This window comes from Musca autumnalis, unplaced genomic scaffold, assembly GCF_047663935.1.
Source record: "Musca autumnalis isolate F117 unplaced genomic scaffold, ASM4766393v1 scaffold_5, whole genome shotgun sequence".
In the NCBI taxonomy this organism is placed as follows: Eukaryota; Metazoa; Arthropoda; class Insecta; order Diptera; family Muscidae; genus Musca; species Musca autumnalis.
This window is the reverse complement of record NW_027412088.1, coordinates 83,379,593-83,398,294: the sequence shown is the minus strand read 5'-3', so window position 1 is coordinate 83,398,294 and position 18,702 is coordinate 83,379,593. Positions and strand designations below refer to the sequence as shown.

The following is an 18,702-nucleotide window of genomic DNA, read 5'->3' as shown; positions in this document are numbered from 1 at the left end:
GCTAACCGAATGAATTAAAAAGCGTTCCTTCAGTTCATCAGCTGATTGTTTGAGTGCTGTTCAACTAAATGTGAGCGGCGGAAAAAAACGTCAATCCAGGGTTGGTAGTATTAAATCATAATAGTTGTGTCTTTTTACTTTTTCAGTAATAATTATTCAGTAACTTCTTTTCAGAGAGCAAGAGAGATTTTAATCTTTGATAGGAAAATAGAGAAAAAAGTAAAAAGACGGCATTTAGTAAACTTTAGCAAGATAACAGTTGATAACCAAAACAAAAACATTGGCGCCAATGCATGAACGAAAAAATAACTCCAAAGCTTTACATTGCTTTCTTCATTTTTAAGCAAAATAAATAGAAAATAATTAATATATTAATAAAATAATCAATAAATAAACCTGAGTCGTAATATTTATAGTATTTTTCCACAAAAAATAAGATAAACATTGAGCAGCTGACCATTTACAGATGATTAAAAAACAGCTGATCGAACTTGATAAAGGTTGCTGGGAAAAATTCTTTCAGCAACTTTTAGCAATTTCTCAGCAAACAACTGTCAAACTTGTTCTCTCACTTCGCTCTCTTTTACTGAACTTTTGTGTAAAAAGACAGCATTTAGTAACATTTCGTAATAATTATTACAAAATATCACGTAAAAAAACACACCTAATGTGTGTTCGTTTACTCAAAATTTGTACAAATTGTTTCGGACTCACAAACCTATCAAATGTGACTTTTTTGTAAGTTTATTGTAGTCTTGAAAATTTTGAACATAATTCAGTATAACATTTTGACTTTGTTAATTGTTTCTACCGATTCTTCATATGAATATTTTTGTATCACTAAGCATCGATTTTCATCAAATTCCAAGACCCTAATACAAATATTTTGCACAATATTTGTTGGCAGTTAACACTTACGGCCTTTATTTATAATTATAAATAATTTTTTGTTAAAGTTTACCACTTCTGACAAAGGATTTGTGTAAATTCTTAAGGCCTGCGTACATAAGCTGCCTTGCCTGCTTACCTTGCTTACTTCTGATAAAAGAATAAAAAAGAAAAGGGCAACCCAGTTCGAAATTTCCTCGGCCTTCTTTATTCTTTTATTTTTATTATGTCAAAAATGAAGCAGGAAAGCAAGGCAATCAGGCAGAGCTGCTTATGTACGCAGGCCTTTAAGGCCTACGTACATAAGCTGCCTCGCCTGGTTGCCTTGCTGGCTTCTGATAAAAGAATAAAAATGAAAAGGGCAACCCAGTTAGATATTTGCTCGGCCTCCTTTATTCTTTTATTTTTATTATGTCAAAAATTAAGCAGGAAAGCAAGGCAACCAGGTAAAGTAGCTTATGTACCCAGGCCTTTATGGGTACTTTACACGATATGTTATTTTACATATGTGCTGTCACTTTGCATATACAGATTGTATTTAAAAAGTGACAAACCATATGTAAAAAATATATCGTGTAAAGTACCCATTAGGGTGGTTCTATCTGGTGATAGAGCGGGTAAATATACCGTTATAACGCATATGTGAAACATGTTAGGTATTGGAAATATCGGCTACTATATACTCTACATGCTAGAGCTGGCAAACCATCGATATTCCCAACATTAGATATTTTCGATATAACGCTTTAATTGTTATCGTTAAGTTGTCATCGCCTTTAATTTGGAAATGAAAATGGCAGAAATGTCAATAATTTTCTTGAAATTATGCAAAAGTAGTTCACAAAAATGTAAAGGAGAATAAACAACTGCTTTTATTGTAAAAAATTTAAAAAATACATTTTATTTTACCGAAAAATGTGTACGTGTGACTACGGACTTACTTTCTTAAGGCCTGCGTACATAAGCTGCTTTGCCTGATTGCCTTGCTTTGCTGCTTCAATAAAAAATAAAAGAACAAAGAAGGCCGACCCAATTTCCAACTGATGGCAACCCAGTTCGAAATTTCGTCTTTATTCTATTATTTTTATTACGTCAGAAATGAAGCAGGTAAGCAAGGCAATCAGGCAGAGCAGCTTATGTACGCAGGCCTTGACACACACATAACCGAGCAGCAGCGAAATTTCTATTTATTTCAGTGGATTTCAGGTTAGGGGTTTTTATTCCGATAATATCGATAGGCAAAACTATCTATCGATATTGAATTTTTAAATAATAATCGATATTATCGATAGTGCCATCGATTTTTTGCCTGCTCTACTACATGCCCACAAAAATATACATAAGCTCTGTTCCTTTACGTGCAAGAATCTTCAAGTTTTGCCACTTTTTACTCGAAAAGCGTTCCTTTACTTCTGACACCATACAATTCATATGTGAGCAGTTTACAACTTTTACTACTTTTGCCGGTTTTACCATTTTCAAAAGTAAAGGAACATACCAATAATTTACAATTCCGATGAACCGGAGTGTATACACATAGCCCAGAAAGTCTGCGTTCACCTTACTACTTTTCAAAAATGATGCTAAAACTTTAATAAATAGGTAAATGAGATCAGTTGTTCTTTCATAAATATGTTATTGGCACTCTTTAGTACCAGAATAAAAAGAAAAATTCCAGAAAATACATTATTTTTGCGAAGATAACGGTAAAAAAGTGTTACAACTGCTAAATTAGAGCCCCAAAAAGTCTGCGTTCATTTTGAATGTTGCAAAAATACTGCTAGTTTTTTTGAATTTTTTGAAGTTTTCTCCCATTTTTAATCAATATTGTCACAGCTGGTCATTCTGTGAGGTCGTTTGCACACTTAACTTAAAAAAGTAAAGTATTTTAAGAATGGAAAACAAGTGCAATGAAATTGGCATCGATAAAAGGAAAATTCTAAGTAAATTATGGAAAAAGCTATCGAAATATTGGCGAAACTGTAGGTAGAACATATTAGTCTATACATAGAGTGATAATTAACTATAAACAAACCGGAATTTTTACGTCAAAACCTTGATCTGGGCATTATATAGGAGCCAAAACCTTACAATCTCAGCAGTATGCTTTGAAACGTTACGTTGTTGCAACCAAAATTTCGTACCTAAACCAAGTTCTTCTGCATTTTTGGTTCAAATTGAGCTTCATGATGTTTAGGTAACCATTGTCGATTCAATAAATACAAGTTGGTCCACTCCAGAAGCTGCTACACACCCCCAAACAAAAACAGCACCCTCGGCATTTTTTACAGTGTAAAGCAAGATTTTGTTTTTCAAGCGCTGTTCGAGCTTTCTCCAAACAGTTTGAAGTCCTTTCATTGCAAACATATAGAACATGCTTTCGTCCGAAAATATGACTTGATTCCAGAACACTGGAGGCTTGTTTATGTATTCATTAGCAAATTCAATATGCTTCTGCCTCTTCACTAGTGATATGTACGGCTTTCGCCGTGCGACTATACCGTGATATCCAGCTTTATGCAGTATTTTTCTGGCGGTTTGTGCACAAATACTTTTTTTGGATGCCATTTTCACATTTTCAACAATTTTCGAAGTAATTACCTGACTGTTTCTTTTAACTATATTAGTTATGTTACGCTCCTCCCGTTCTGATAATATTTTTGACCGTCCAAAACTGAGCTTTGACCGTCCAGATCTGGGCTTTGACTTCAAAATTCCGATTTGTTTATAGTTAATTATCACTCTATGTATAGACTAATATGTTCTACTTACAGTTTCGCCAATATTTCGATAGCTTTTTCCATTATTTACCTAGAATTTTAGTTTTATCGAATCCAATTTCTTTGCCCTTGTTTTCCATTCTTGAAATACTTTACTTCTTCAAGTTAAGTGTGCAAACGACCTCAAAGAATGACCAGTTGTGACAATATTGATTAAAAATGGCAGAAAACTTCAAAAAAATTCAAAAAAACTAACGGTACTATTGCAACATACAAAGTGAACGCAGACTTTTTGGGGCTCTAATTTAGCAGTTGTTACACTTTTTTACCGTTATCTTCGTAATAATAATATATTTTCTGGAATTTTTCTTTTTATTCTGGTAGAAAAGAGTGCCAATAACATATTTATGAAAGAAAAACTGATCTCATTTACCTATTTATTAAAGTTTTAGCATCGTTTTTGAAAAGTAGTAAGGTGAACGCAGACTTTCTGGGCTATGTGTATGTATACATATATATACAGTTGAAATCGGGTGGATTTCGTAAATGTAAACCAAGCATTATACACAAAAATTTCTAAACATATCGATTAGAACATGGCACAAATTTTGTCTCAATAATGCATTACCGTGTATTGTTTGTTCACCTTTTGTATGTTGGATCTTGACAACTGGAATGATGATCAGTTGCTTTTGATGCAGCACCTCGTTATTGTGCCATAGATTATAAAGACGGTTAACACGGCGTTTAAGCCGCTCAACACGATTTGCGACTGGAACCTGTTCCGATATAAAATATAAGAATGATAGTTGTTTGCAAAATTTTGTTCTGATGTTTTTTTGGGAAAGATAAAAAGTGATTGTGATTCTCATTTATTTGAGAATACTAAACACTTAAAGCATTCGGGGTTTCGCTAAAAAAGGCATAATTTCAAAAAGCTCAAAAGCCAATTGATAATTCCCTTCGCCGGGATGAAATCATGATATTGGTAGCGATCAGTAAAATTTTGCAACGCTGTCAGTTCGCTTTGAAAAACATTACTCTCTGTAACAGAAAGTAATGATGAAGTTAAGAGACTTAAAAACAATCATATTAGAATAAATTAAAACCATATGTTCATACCCAGCAAAATGTTTGTAGCCAAAGAAGTAGTTACATCATGAGGGCAAGTGATTCCGGACTACATCTTTTTACGTGAAAGAAGTCATGATTTTTACAAGGGCATGGTGCAGTAAGGATACTGTCTAATTTACTTCTTAAGCACACATTTTGCATTAGTTCTTTGTAGTGAATAAATCACAACAACATATGATTCAACTACTTCTTTTGCTACAAACAAAGATGTAGTTCGAAATCACTTTCATTATTTTTTGTATACAAATTACTTTTTATGGATGCAAACATATTGCTGTTATTATAATTAACAAGAAACAAATTAAGTTCTTTGTCTTTTTAAGTTTTTTTTTGCAAAATTTTGAAATTTCTAAAATGTGAAAAATTTATGAAATGGATTCAAATCGGACATTGTCAAAATGTGAAGAACGGACTGCATTTTTCATGACTCTGCGTGGACTGCTTCAAAAAAAGCTATTCAATCACTACTTCACAAGGAACAACTTCAAATAAATTTTGCTGGGTATATTTAGATATTTTCAGTTTTATTGAGTATAACAAAATTAATTTTTTTTTTTCTTCACATTATAGTTTTTCAATTATCTCTTTTTATATTCTAGATGAAATGATGTTTGTTTTTATTTATGAATGGCGGTTATTCTGAACGAAAATTCCCCGTGAGCTTTTGTGTTTCCGCCGTTTCAATTTAAGGGAGAAAGTGAAAAAAAACTCACGGGGAATTTTCGTTCAGAATAACCCCAAATATGTATGTATTTTTGTTATTATGAAGAAATTTAGTTGCATTGGAAAATTGTCATGTTGTAGTCTATGGATTTTTTTATACGGATGTATATATATATGCGGATGTTGTATTATATCGAAATGATTGATGGCGATAAATTCGTTTGTAAAGAAAACCATTAAGGATGATTTGAATTTTATATAAAGTAGCCGTATTAGTAATAATTATATAAATACACATTAGTTTCTTTTTTTATTTTTTGCAATGAATTTCCACAAAACTTACTTTACATTTTTAATAAAAAAGGAATATACATTTTTTATAATTATTACTTTCGTTATTAATATTATTTTGCAACCACATAATCCTGGGGTCTGTATTTTTATATACGGTATTCATATAATTTATTTTTAATAATTTAAAATATTGTTTATTATTGTGGTTAAGATTCATTCGCGAGTTTGTTCTTTTTTGTTTGTTTTTATTTCTCATTTTAAAATAATTCACAAACAAAAAAAAAAAAATAATATGTATTATCAACTAAATTGTAATGCGAAAATAGAAAGTAAATGGAACTATTGACTTCCCACTATCTGACAATAATGGTCGAATTTTGGATGAGCCTTAGCTTGCTAAGCTTTCAAATGTAATAGTGACTTGTATAATGGCGATTACATGAAGAATATACACAATAATGGGGGTTATCATGAATGAAACTTCCCCCGTGAGTTTTGTTTTTCCGCCGTTGTAACTTAAGGGAGAAAGTGAAAAAATTCACGGGGAATTGCCGTTCATGATAACCCCCAATATTTGTGGAATCAACTTTAATTTAACAATCAGCCTAATCCCGAACGTAAACTCCAGGTGACTTTTTACACTTTCCCCTTTACGTTGAAACGACAGAGAGAAAAACTCACGGGAAATTTATGTTGAGAGAAATTAATTATGGTGGAGGAACAAAATCACAAAGCTCCATCGAAGCTGGTAGACAAATTTCTAAAATTGTTGACAATGTCCTAATTCTAGTACTTAGGTATAATTTGTGAACTAAAATTGATTGACCTACACGAAGGAGTGGACCAATATAAAATATCTTCAAACTTGATCAATATCGGGACATTGAAAGGCTGCAAAGACTACCCAGCAAAATGTTTGCCTCCAAAGATGCAGTTAAATCTGGAAGTGCATCATGATTTTTACAAGAGCGTGACTACTGAAAGATGCACTCCATTAGCACTGCATTTTAACTAATCCTTTAAGGTAGAATATGATGCATACAATTTGCATCCAAAGCACGTGTTTTGATGCAGTTCAAAGATGCAATAAAAATGCAAGCCATTCCAAGCTTTCCCAAAATGATAAAAAGAATTTATTGTTTGTGTAAAACAAGAATAATAAGAACTTTATTACATTAACACAGATTATGGAATTTCTTCATTAAATTCAATCGCAACTGAGTTTGTTTCGTCCGCTCTCCAGTTAATCCAAGCTGAAATGTTTTTTGGGCCGATTCCGTACAGCGAGGCGAGTCGTGTCGCGTTGCCAGTTGCAATTTTTCCATTACGTATGGCAAAAGTCGCTCGACGACGTCAAATTTTGTCGCCGTAATGTTCATTTTCCGGCGACAACAAATTAGCTGTCGCCGTTCATTTTTACTAACGAATAAAAATAAAATAAAAAAAAATAAAAATAACTTGTTATCGACGATTATTTTCTATCGCTGTACGTAGTGCATTTTTTAAATTTTGTCACAGAGACGATAGACGACGCGACATGACTCGCCTCGCTGTACGGAATCGGCCCATTTGTTTCATATGCTAAAGGGGTTCTTATATTGTCTTCCCATCACCAGTTGAGATTTCGACAAGTACTCCAACAGCATTTCCTTACGAAATTTTCTTCACGTGAGTTACCGTAAAAGTGTTCCCAACTTTTGCTTGTATTTATACCCTACACCACTATGTGGGGAGGGTATTATAAGTTGGTTTTGGCCAAAAAGTTTGTAACGCATCGAAATAATGGCCGTAGACCCATACTTATATATACCAAAATGAATGTCTCGACGAGCTGAGTCGATCTGGCTATGTGTGTCCGTCCGTCTGTCCATCTAAACCTTGTAATCACGCTGCAGGCCGCAATTTTGATCGGATCGTCACGATATTTTGGATGTTGATGGGAGTCCCGGAGGGGAAGAAGCCTATTGATTTTGGTGATGGTCGGATAATATTTAGGGGTCGGAATGGCGAAAAACTCATTTGGAGACAAATTCAAAATTTTATTATTTGGGAATATATCGGCTTCTAGGGGTATTCCAACGGCAAAGCATGTCAATGGAAGAAGAAAATATTACCTTTACATTGGTGTGAAGCAGGTTAGCGAAGGTGGTCAAACAAGGGAGATACCACAATAATCGGTAATGCATCCAATTCTTCCATTTTTTGCAATCAAGCTACAGGTCGTAATTTTGATCGGATGGTCACGAAATTTTGGGTGCTTATGAGGGTCCCTAAAAGAAATGTTTACCAGTGAAAAGCTTATGCACAGGGGTAGTGGTGTAGGGTATCACATGGTCGGTCCCGTCCCGACTATAGCCTTTGCTCACTTGTTTTTATTTTATATTAAAATTTTACCGTGCTAATGTATGGCTCCGAAGCATGGGTACTTGCGCAAGCAGATGAGGCAGTGCTTTGTGTGTTTGAGAGGAAAATTCTTCGAAAGATGTACGGGCCGATTTGCGTTGACGGTGCATATCGACGTCGTATGTACCACGAGCTATATCAGCTATACAAAGACATGAATATAGTTAAACGTATGGAGATGCAACGATTGCGTTGGCTAGGCCATATCATAAGAATGAGCGATGATGAACTCGCTAAAAAGGCGTATGAATACTGCCACATGGCGGTGCACGCAGAATTGGCAGGCCAAAGAATAGATGGCACAAACAAGTGGATGAAGAGATGGCAAGGCGCGGTATTCCAGAAAGCAAAGCGAAAAACAGAGAGAATTGGAGATCTTGGACCTAATTATGTGATTCGATATCGAGTTGTTTCGACCTGAGTACTCAAAGTTGGGATGACAACACTCGTTATCGAGTAATTGAGCATAAATTTGCGAGTAATTTCTCGAGGCCAAATTACCTATCGTAAACAAATAAAATGAAAGATTTCCTTATTGTCTTTTTGTTTAAAATGTAAAAATTGTTGTTTGTTGTCGTTTTATAGAAGAAAAAACGATGTTAGTAAATAATTGGCAGCATTTTTTAGACAATATAACAAGAGAAATTGGGAAAAGTCCTTTGCAGTCGTTTTGAGAAATTGTGATAAATTTAGAATTAAAATGCAAGCAATCATTAACCAAAAATTACTTTTGCAGTCGTTAAAAAATAAGTTGAAAAATAAGCATTTCTGGAAAAAAGAAAAAAAAATTTAATATTAATAGCCTTTATTGTATAAGGGAAGTACATTTTAAACATTTCATCCCCCGTTGTTTACCAAAGTAAATATTCTCTCAGAGAGGCTAATGCAAAACATCCACCAAACTCTCTCTCATTTATTTTGAGAGAGGATTATTAAGGTAGATGTATCAGCAATCCGTTACAACAATGTCAAAAAGATTTTGCAAGAATTAATAATTTTCTTATTTTCATAGCACAACTTCATTCCGAAATTATTATTGAATGTATTGTTCAACAAATTCCACAAATATTTACATTTTTATACCCTATACCACAATGTGGAAAAGGGTATAATAAGTTTGTTTTCCCAAAAATTCATGTAACGCCGCGAAATATTCGTCGTAGACCCCTCATGTGGTATACCAAACTTCATATCTCGACGAGATAAAGCGATTTAGCGATGTGTGTCCGTCCGTCCGTCTGTCCGTCCATTAAAAATTGTAATCAAGCTAGAGGCCGCAATTATGGACCGATTGTCACGAAATTTAGTATGGAGGTCGGGTTTGGACCAGAATAGAACTGATTAGTTTTTGGCGATGATCGTGAAATGTTAAAGGGATGAAATGGACCAAAAACAAAATTTTTGCTCGATTTTGTAGCCGCTCTGTAGGTCGCAATAATAGTCCGATCGGCGCGAAATTTTAAACGTAGTTTTGGTTTGAGATGAAGAAGTAGCGTGCAAGTCAACGGTATGATCGGATAATATTTAGCGGGTTAAATTGATCAAAACTTTTGTGTGAAAATTGGTAAAATTTCTAATGCACATCTTATAACAGCTAGCCCGGAAAGCTAGTGCACAGGGATAGTGGTATAGGGTATCACATGGTCGGCCCCGTCCGACTATAGTCTGTTCTTACTTGTTCATTCATAATTTTGTTTTTTTTTTGTTCTTGCTTTCAAAAAACACCTTTTTTACATCTACCTTCGTAATATTCCCTATAGTACACATAGGTTTTCATAGTTCGATTACCGGTTACTCTCGAAACATTCGATCAACGATTTCGATCGAATCTCGTCATGCCGCTTTTTTATCGTGTCGAAATCTTTTTCACGAGCAAATACTCGCTCGAATCGAATCACGTAATTAGGCCCCTTTTCTTAGTTCGGTCTATGGAACAAATGTTCTGTAATGGACCAGATTTAGAAATTGTTGCACACTTTTTCTATCTTTGAAAAAATTCTGTAGTTGTAGGTGTCTTCAAGTTGGCTTGCTTGCTAGGGATCACTAAGCAACTGGTTGTAAAATGTATCGAACGGAGTGCCTTTTTCACGACTCCCTTGAACTGCATCCGGATGCAATTTAAATGTGAGAAATGGATGCAAATCGTTGGATTGCATCCAAATGCTGTTAAAATGTAAAGAATTGGAGTGCCTTTTTCACGACTCCGATTGAACTGCATCCAGATATCCAGATGCTGTTAAAATGTGAAGAAAGGATGTCATTCATTGGATCGCATCCAAATACGGTTAAAATGTAAGGAAAGGAGTGCCTCTTTCACGACTCCGTTTGAACTGCATCGAAACATGCCGTGAAAGAACTAGTCTACATTGCACTACTTGCAATTTTTTCTGGGTACAGATATCAGAAGCGCATTTCGGCCAATTTACACATTGCCCCGATAATTCAGAAGATCAATGGCAAAGAATAAAGTAGAACGCACGAAATAAGAGAGACCGCACGAGAGTAAAATATTCATATCATTTTTTATAGAGAAACTAAATAATAACAAGTAAAAAAGTATCAGTCGGCTTTGCCGACAGAGATATACCCTCAGCCTCATAATTTCCTGTAGCAGGGATGAATGAACTTTTGCCTAATAATCATTATGCTATCGTTTATTCCATTGAAATATAAAAAAGTTCACGCACAAATCGATTTTAAAAAAATAATTTTTTGAAAAAATATATGAAATGAAAAAAAAAATTCACAAAATATTTTTTGATGCACGAATGAATAAATATAAGCATACTAATAACTATAATAACGTTTATTTCATTCAAATATTAAAAAAGTCGCAAAAAAGTCACTTTGAAAAATTTTTCAATTTTTTGTTAAAAAATTATATTTTTGAATAAAAGCGTTTACGACATTTTTACGATTCTCAGAATTGAAGAAAAATAGTGAGAAATAAATTTTATGTCATTTTAATTATATCATGTGGCTCTAAATTTTATTTTCAATTATATATCTGTTTTCAGTGACTTCAAAAAATTGTCTATAATTTTGATAAATTCAAATTTTAAAATCATTTTGTGTGTGAGGTTTTTTCACCGAATCACCTTATAATTAAGATTTTATGTAATCTTATGCCAAAAATCATCACGCTATGATACAGGGATAAAAAAGGGTACAGGGTTGTAAAAAAGTCATAACCCTACTGTACATATTGAAAGAATTTTTGCCCAAAATACGTATGTATTTAGGGGATTTTAAAAACGACAAAAATGTTGATTAGGATTAAATATCAACAGTTTTGCGGAGGAGATACTAAAAGGAATGTATAGACTTTGACCGTTATGGAACTGGATCTTCAGCCACAACGTAAGGTGCCATAGGGGGTTTTTACACTCTTCGGGCTGTTTGCTCAAGAAGTATGGACTTGCCCCTAAAAAAACTTTTACCATCGTAATTGAGGCAGCGAATACATGTTGCTTCATCAAAGTGATTCGATATCAGGTCTTAAAGTGAACTTATCCGAAATTTTGTGTAGGAGGTACCGGATGGAGTGGACAAATATTCAGCCTTATCATGAACAGCAATTCCCCGTGAATTTTTTCCCTTTCCCCCTTCGGCTTATCTTGAAGAAGGTCGGAAGGGGAAAAAATCCGCCAAGTGTGAAAAATAGCTATCACAATCTAAAGGGAAAAATGTTTGTGAAAAAATTCGCAAATAAATTGATGGGGAATTGGGCAAAAATATTAATAAAAACATTATATTTTGCAATATTTAAACAAAAATGACTTTATGGGTCTATCTTGTATTGCCACTAAACTTGAGTTGCGTTGTCAGTTGTCTGCGCGACTGAGACGAAATGTTGTACCATTAATGTCAACTCAATTGGGTGGTCGATAAACATGTTATCGATCAGTGTTTTTTCAAACTTGTGACCTCTATTCGCAAAAAAAAAAAAAACATTTTAAAAATAATTGCGCTTTGGATAACTCTTTTGTGTATTCTGGACAATTTATTTTAATATTTTGGCTGAGTTTTCGAGCAAATTTGGAAAACAACCCAAGATTGAAATATATAATCTGCCCATTGAATTTTCGGATCGTCAAGTTTTATTTGCTGTCCCAAAAAATGATAAGTTCGGTGAAATTATTTTTTGATGATGAAGAAAATGTACAGGATATTGCATCTATTAGAAAAAGTTTGAGGGACAAGTCGAATCCATTGGAATTGCCATCTGCACTGTAAGCTGATTATCATGTGGAAAGATCTGTAAAACTGAACCTACTGTTTTGAGGCATTTTCTTTTTCAACTTTGCTTTAAAGTGAATCCAGACTCTGCCACTCTTCAGGTGTTCGTGTTGGAGGCTCATGGCTGTTTAAACTGTCCGAAATGGACCTCCACGCTTCATCCGCTGTGGCTTTGGTTTCACCAAAACTCCCGAACTACTCGGGCTAAGTTTGGATTTTCACTCAGTTTATAAATTAATATTTCGAACTGCTGCTTTGTCGCTATTTTCACCATATTGATACACAAAATTAATTAATGATGCAAAGAATCAATAATTGTTAACAAAATGTTTATTTTTCCTTCTATTTTGCTTCTTGTTTCTTCGAAAATGTTCACTGCAACTGAAAATTGGTGGTTGCTGAAAAACAGCCGCTTCGTCAACTGAGATTCGCAACTTCAGTTGAGAGTTGCCATACGTGGATCAATTTTGACAACTGGCAACGCCACTCAACGATAATTGTTATCGATGATCGACCCCTTAAACACGTTTCTAAGATACAATGCTAAAATTTTAATTCATTTAATTATTGATAAAATAGGTATTTTTCTATAAAACTCAATTTTTATTTCCACATAAATAGGCTCGAATGCAAAGTAAACAAAAAATGCGCACACACAGTCATTTATTGCATGAAAGCACCACCACAGATTTACTGTGTAGAGTTGCCAAATTTGTTGTTATCGCTTAATTTTTTTATGGGAAAGCAAAAAATATGTATGTCCCACGAACATCCCCAAACAGCCCACAGAAAACTACAGCATGGCAACACTAAAAGTTATCTAAGGTTTTATCTTTTTTGTTTATCTCTTTTTCGCCTTTTTTCCATCTCCCGCATGGACCGCGATAAGGCGAAAAAGTGAAAGGGAAAATTGTTTCACTTGCGAAACTTTTCACTAGTGAAAATCCATGATAAGGCTGAATGTCTATATTTCAACCTGATCTATATCTGGTAGATACATTAGGATGTGTAAAGTATAGACCAATTCTGCCACTCCCTTCAAGAGTTATCGTACGAACATTTTTGAACTTTTATGGGGGAGGTACCTGAAGGAGCGGACCGATATGGCTTATCTTCAAACTTAAACTATGTTTGGACAAAATATTACTAAGGCCAAATTTTGGACCGAATCGGCAGATCCGTTCGAGAGTTATCTTGCGCTCCAACCACCTCACACGGTGTCATAGGGGTTTTTTGCAACTTTCAGGCTATTTTCTCAGGAAGTATGGACTTGCCCCTGATGAAACTTGTACCGTCGTATGGAGGGCAGTGAATACATGTCGATAAAACAAAAATCAAAGCGATTCGAGAGATGACCCTAAACTGAAATTTTCCGAAATGTTGTGTGGAAGGTACCCGAAGGAGTGGACCGATTGAGTCCATATGGAAACCTTATCTAAGTCTGGTACACATTTCACGATGGGCAAATTATGGACCAAATCGGTTACTCCCTTCAAGAGTTATCGTGCGCACAAATTTTCCGAACATTTTCGAACGTTTGTGGGGGAGGTACCGGAAGGAGTGGACCGACAGTCCATCTTCGAACTTAAACTAAGTTTGGGTAACATATTACGAAAGCCAAAATTTGAACCGAATCGGTTTATCCGTTCGAGAGTTATCGTGCGCTCCAGCCAGCCAGACGGACGGACGGGCATTGCTCAATCGACTCCAAAATGTCTGAAACACATTTCGTCCAAACATACTTGGGGTCTAAAACCATTATTTCGATGAGGCACATTTTGCCCGTATGAAAGTGTATATACCCTCGTTAGCATAAATGCTGAGGGTATAAAAATAATTGAAAATAGGAATTAAACTCAATATATACAGAAATACAGAAGGAGAATGAAGTCTGAAAAAAATTATCAGAGAGTAGGGGATGAAAGATACCAAGCAACGGGCCTGACTGGCTTTAACATCGTAAAGCCCAGGACTTGTCTTGGTCCCTATTTCATCTCAAGTAGACATTGACCTCCCCGTGGTGTAACCTTGGGAGCTGTCTTTAACACCCGTTTAAGGTAGTGAGCTAACATGTACCGCATTAAAAACTTGGGTTGGGCTAGTAACCCACCCACCCCATCAAAACATAACATTAACATACTATGAAAAAAAACAAAGAAAATAAAAATAAATCCCTCTAAAGTTCCCCCGAATTTGCTCCTGGAATGTTCGAAATCTTTATAGGGAAGTTGCAGTTCACGCATTCGGAGATGTACATGAAAACTACAAAGCCGATATTACTGCCATGCAGGAAATAGGAATTGGGAAGGGCGTTACATAGAAGACAAACAAAAAAAGAGAAAACGCCGAGACACCGTTTTTACAAAGTCATACCATCTTCGCTGTTGATATTAAAAAGGATCATTTTCTCAGGTTCATAGCTCCCAAACCATTAAGAATTTGTATTTACTCACTCGTGTTAGGTCTTTTGAAGAAAACAAAGAGAGATTTCTTTCACAATGAGTGCAGCCCGATTTCAGATGTCAAATTGTCTTACCAACGATCGAACGCAAAAAATAAAATTAACAAAAAAAAACATTTTGTTTCTTAATTTTGTTTATATATAAATGCATTTTTTCCAATACTTTTTTATTTGATTTTTTAATATAAATTTTTTCTTCTTTTTTTATAAAAATTTTTATAATTTTTATATATGTATATATTATTAATTAATAACTTTAAGTAGTTAATCATTATTATTATTTTAATTAGATGTACTTTTTTACTTATTACTTCGTTTTTAGATTGGATTGTGTTGTGTATGCGGGAGTAGGTGTATGTGTGTGGTAAGTGAAAAGTTTTTTTTTTGCAGGGGAATGAGTCTAAGAAGTTTGGGGAGGGGGAAGGCATAGAGCAAACAAAGGAACAAGAAATGTTATAATGTAAATACATATATAGGTAAGAGGTTTGTAGATGGAAGGAAGGGGGAATTATATGATGCTTGAAAGGATTCTAGCAGTAATAGTAGTAAGAAAGAAAACAAATGTTTTATTTTCTTACTTCGTTTAACATTTTCTTTCTTATTTTTGTTATCGTTTTTGTTTTTTTTTAAATAATTTTCTGTTTTTTACAAAGAAATTAGTTTAAGTTTTTCTTGTTTTACTTTTTAATTGGATTGTGTTTTATCTTAACTGTGTGTCGGGGGTAGCAGGAGGAGGGTATAAAGGATGGATATCAATAAAAAATAAGTAAATTTTATAAAAAAAATTAACAGAAATTATTAAACTTTAAAAAAATAATAATCATATTTTTCCAGGTTTAGCTTTGTTGGTTTCCTTTTGTTTTAAAATTTAATTGCCCGAATCTTCACCATCTAAAGATTCATCCTGTACTGAACTGTCATCTCCGCCGCCACCACCACCGCGTTTGGAAGATGGTGTACCGGTAAGACGACTCGAACTTAGACCCATGCCGCCGGTGCGCCTAAAAAAAGAGATTAAGAAAAAAAGGAAATTAGAAATTTATTAAATCAACATTATCGAAACATGTGCAAAGCGAAACACAACAATTTCAAATACATGCAGTTTTTTGTAATATAAATGTCGATTTTCAAAATCTGCGAAAACTAGTCTCCTGTGCGTATCGACGTAAACCCAATTCAGAATGGATGTAAAAGCTATAGATACAGGAATATCGACGAAGTTCTTTAGCAAATCGGATTGCGCTGTACTTGCCAGGGAGGATAAATAGATAAAAATAAGTGTCATGATAAACACTATGAGTTTATAGTCTCCAACTTCTGCTTAAACGCAATTTACTGATCATATTGGGCTAAGGAAGTAAGAAGATTTCTATGCATCAGTGCCTACGGCAGGACGTTAATAACAATTTTAAGCCCTAAAGTGTAGTGATTTTAGCAACATCCTTACATTTTCCAGACATGCCGCTCACGTGAAACCAGACAACTTCTTTACATTCCCAAACAAGCCACCCACGTGTAGTAAGATATACAAAAACGAAATAGAAATACACACGGTATAAGGTAGGTACTACTGTTCGGACATCCAAGATATACAACAACGGACATAAAACGATTGTCAGTCGAAACAGCAGTGCACATAGAAGACGTCCATGAAGCTACCACATGTTACGACATATTCCGAGTCATCCAACTATGTACATCCACTAGCGGCAGCATTGTCCATTGCGGATAATTGCCTTTAAAGCTTAACAAGTTTTAGAGCCACAGAGCCTACAGAATACAGCTCAATCTGAAGAACATAACGAACACATTGGCTCAGGATGTTTCTCCAGGTCTAGGAATGTGGCTGCTTCGATTGGTTGTAACCACAACGCTACTGGGGTCTATTGGGTAGGTTTGGCAGGGCAGTTGAAAATGTGCAATGTGTCGTGCGGACCTCTACCGCATGCCATGTCATCTTTCCTTGCCCTATAGAAATTAAGACGGATGCACCATACCGAATGTAGTGGAGCCAAAACTACTCTGGCTTGTCGTGACAGCCGACGTTCTACAGCTGCAACAGATGGAATGTTCTTTGCTGGGGTTCTTTCTTATATCGTTGGACCTCTCTCTCTCTAGATCATGAAGATCACTCCTGACCGGGTGGGGGAGTCTTATCCAGGATTCGCTGATACGGATGACTCTCACGGTAAACCCCGAGCAAAAAATGCAACGAGAACATGTCATTATATCGCATACTGGAAGAATCTTCGACTCCTCATGCAGATGGCCCATTGACGACATGAGGAGGCACCCGTTCTGACACTTATGGGACCGCACCTTACCACAGACTGAAGTATCGCGTTATATGTGGTCAATAAGATTTCATTGTCTGCACTCCCAGTGCTGCCTGCTAGGGACTTGAAGACGTTGTTCCTACATCTCATTTTGACGCAGATGGATGTGGCATGCGCGAATACTGCCGAATGTTACCACAAGAACCTTGGGGAAGTTAGTAGTCGGAATTGGTTTGCCTTCGATCATGACATTTAACTCTGTGCTCATCTCCGCAGGCTATGTGGTAAACAGAGTGGTCGTAGACTTAGTGGCGAATGTTTTCATATTTTTCGCGTGGAAAAACGTGATAAGAATGGAGTTGAGCCTTTCACAATTGACACTAGGGAAGGTACCTGACGACAATATCGTACAATCATTCGCATACGTAACGATCTTAATGTCGTCTGGACGCGAAGTCGCAAAGTTCTACCGATAGCAACAGTGTTGTCAACTTTTATTTGAACATTTCATTCATAATTTTGCGTTTTAATGTTACCGATTTTTGTCGGTAACTCAAAAAATGAGTTAGAGAATCGCATTACTGGTTGTGGTCTCGGCTAATGTGTGGCTAATAACTGGATAGCTATTTCTGATGATGGGTATTAAAGTCTTAAGTGCCTTTGCTATGGGCGACAAAAGCGAAATCGGTCTGCGCGATTGGCTGGCATCCTTGCTTCAGTAGCAGGACCACCCTGCCCATATTTCAGACTGCGGGCACGATGAGGGTGGCTAGCGACAGGTTGAGAACTTAAGGAAGATACTCAACTCCTTGCTCATCCAGTTGTTTCGGTATTACCATGGAGATAGCGCCAGGGCCTAACGCTATGGATGATTTTGCGTTCCTGATGGCATTTGCAACATCATCCATTGGCAGGAAGAGATCTAATGCTACGTAGTACTCTTCTCTTCGCCCTGTCACTCCAGGGATGCTCGGAAAACGTGACTGTCCTATCTTCCTTCTTTCCAAGGTTCGATAGTGACTTAACCGTTGCCCACAATATACCTATTCGGCGACCTATGATGCACCCCTTGAGATGATCAACAATTTGTTCCGCTTGTGCTCACCGATCAATATATGACCTCTTCCAGTGTCATTTCCCTAACTCTGGGATCACTAGGGTTGGCTCGACGATGCTCATCAGACTCATTTGCTCGTCCAGCCACCTATTCCGCTATTCGTACAGCAGGTATATATAGCAGCGGCTGGAACTGTAATGAAGTCATGGAATATCCTTTCTGCAACATAAGAAGGGATTGGCAGCTCTCTGAAGTGTTGATTGGTAAACTCTTTGAAACTAGGCTTTTCCATGACTGATGAAAGCGCGGCGTTCAGAAGTGATGAAGTCGATATGATGCGATATGAGCACATATCGCGTCCCAGTTGTGAGCAAAGGCGCTGCTATTAACGTTACATGTCTTCCTATAGTTATATCCAAGACTACCACCCTAACTTTCGCTCATTATAACAAAAAAAAAAAAAAAAAAAAAAAACACACGATTTAGGGACTACCACACCCACCCCTCGCGTTGCTGAGCAATGTTTTCGAGACATCATCGATGCTGCGGCTGCAGTATACCCGATAT

The 18,702-nt window shown here is 35.8% G+C and overlaps 1 protein-coding gene across 6 annotated transcripts in view; it reads right to left on the bottom strand.

Moving 5' to 3' along the window:
* Positions 1-15,117: 15,117 nt before the first annotated feature.
* The window catches only part of zip (myosin heavy chain 10), a 155,612-nt gene continuing 152,027 nt past the window's right edge, over positions 15,118-18,702 (bottom strand). For all 6 annotated transcript variants that reach the window (XM_073957058.1, XM_073957065.1, XM_073957066.1 and 3 more), the window contains one exon: positions 15,118-15,803. In XM_073957058.1, coding sequence (XP_073813159.1) covers positions 15,671-15,803 — 133 coding nt within the window. In that variant the 3' untranslated portion in view covers positions 15,118-15,670. The remainder of the gene's footprint in view (positions 15,804-18,702) is intronic.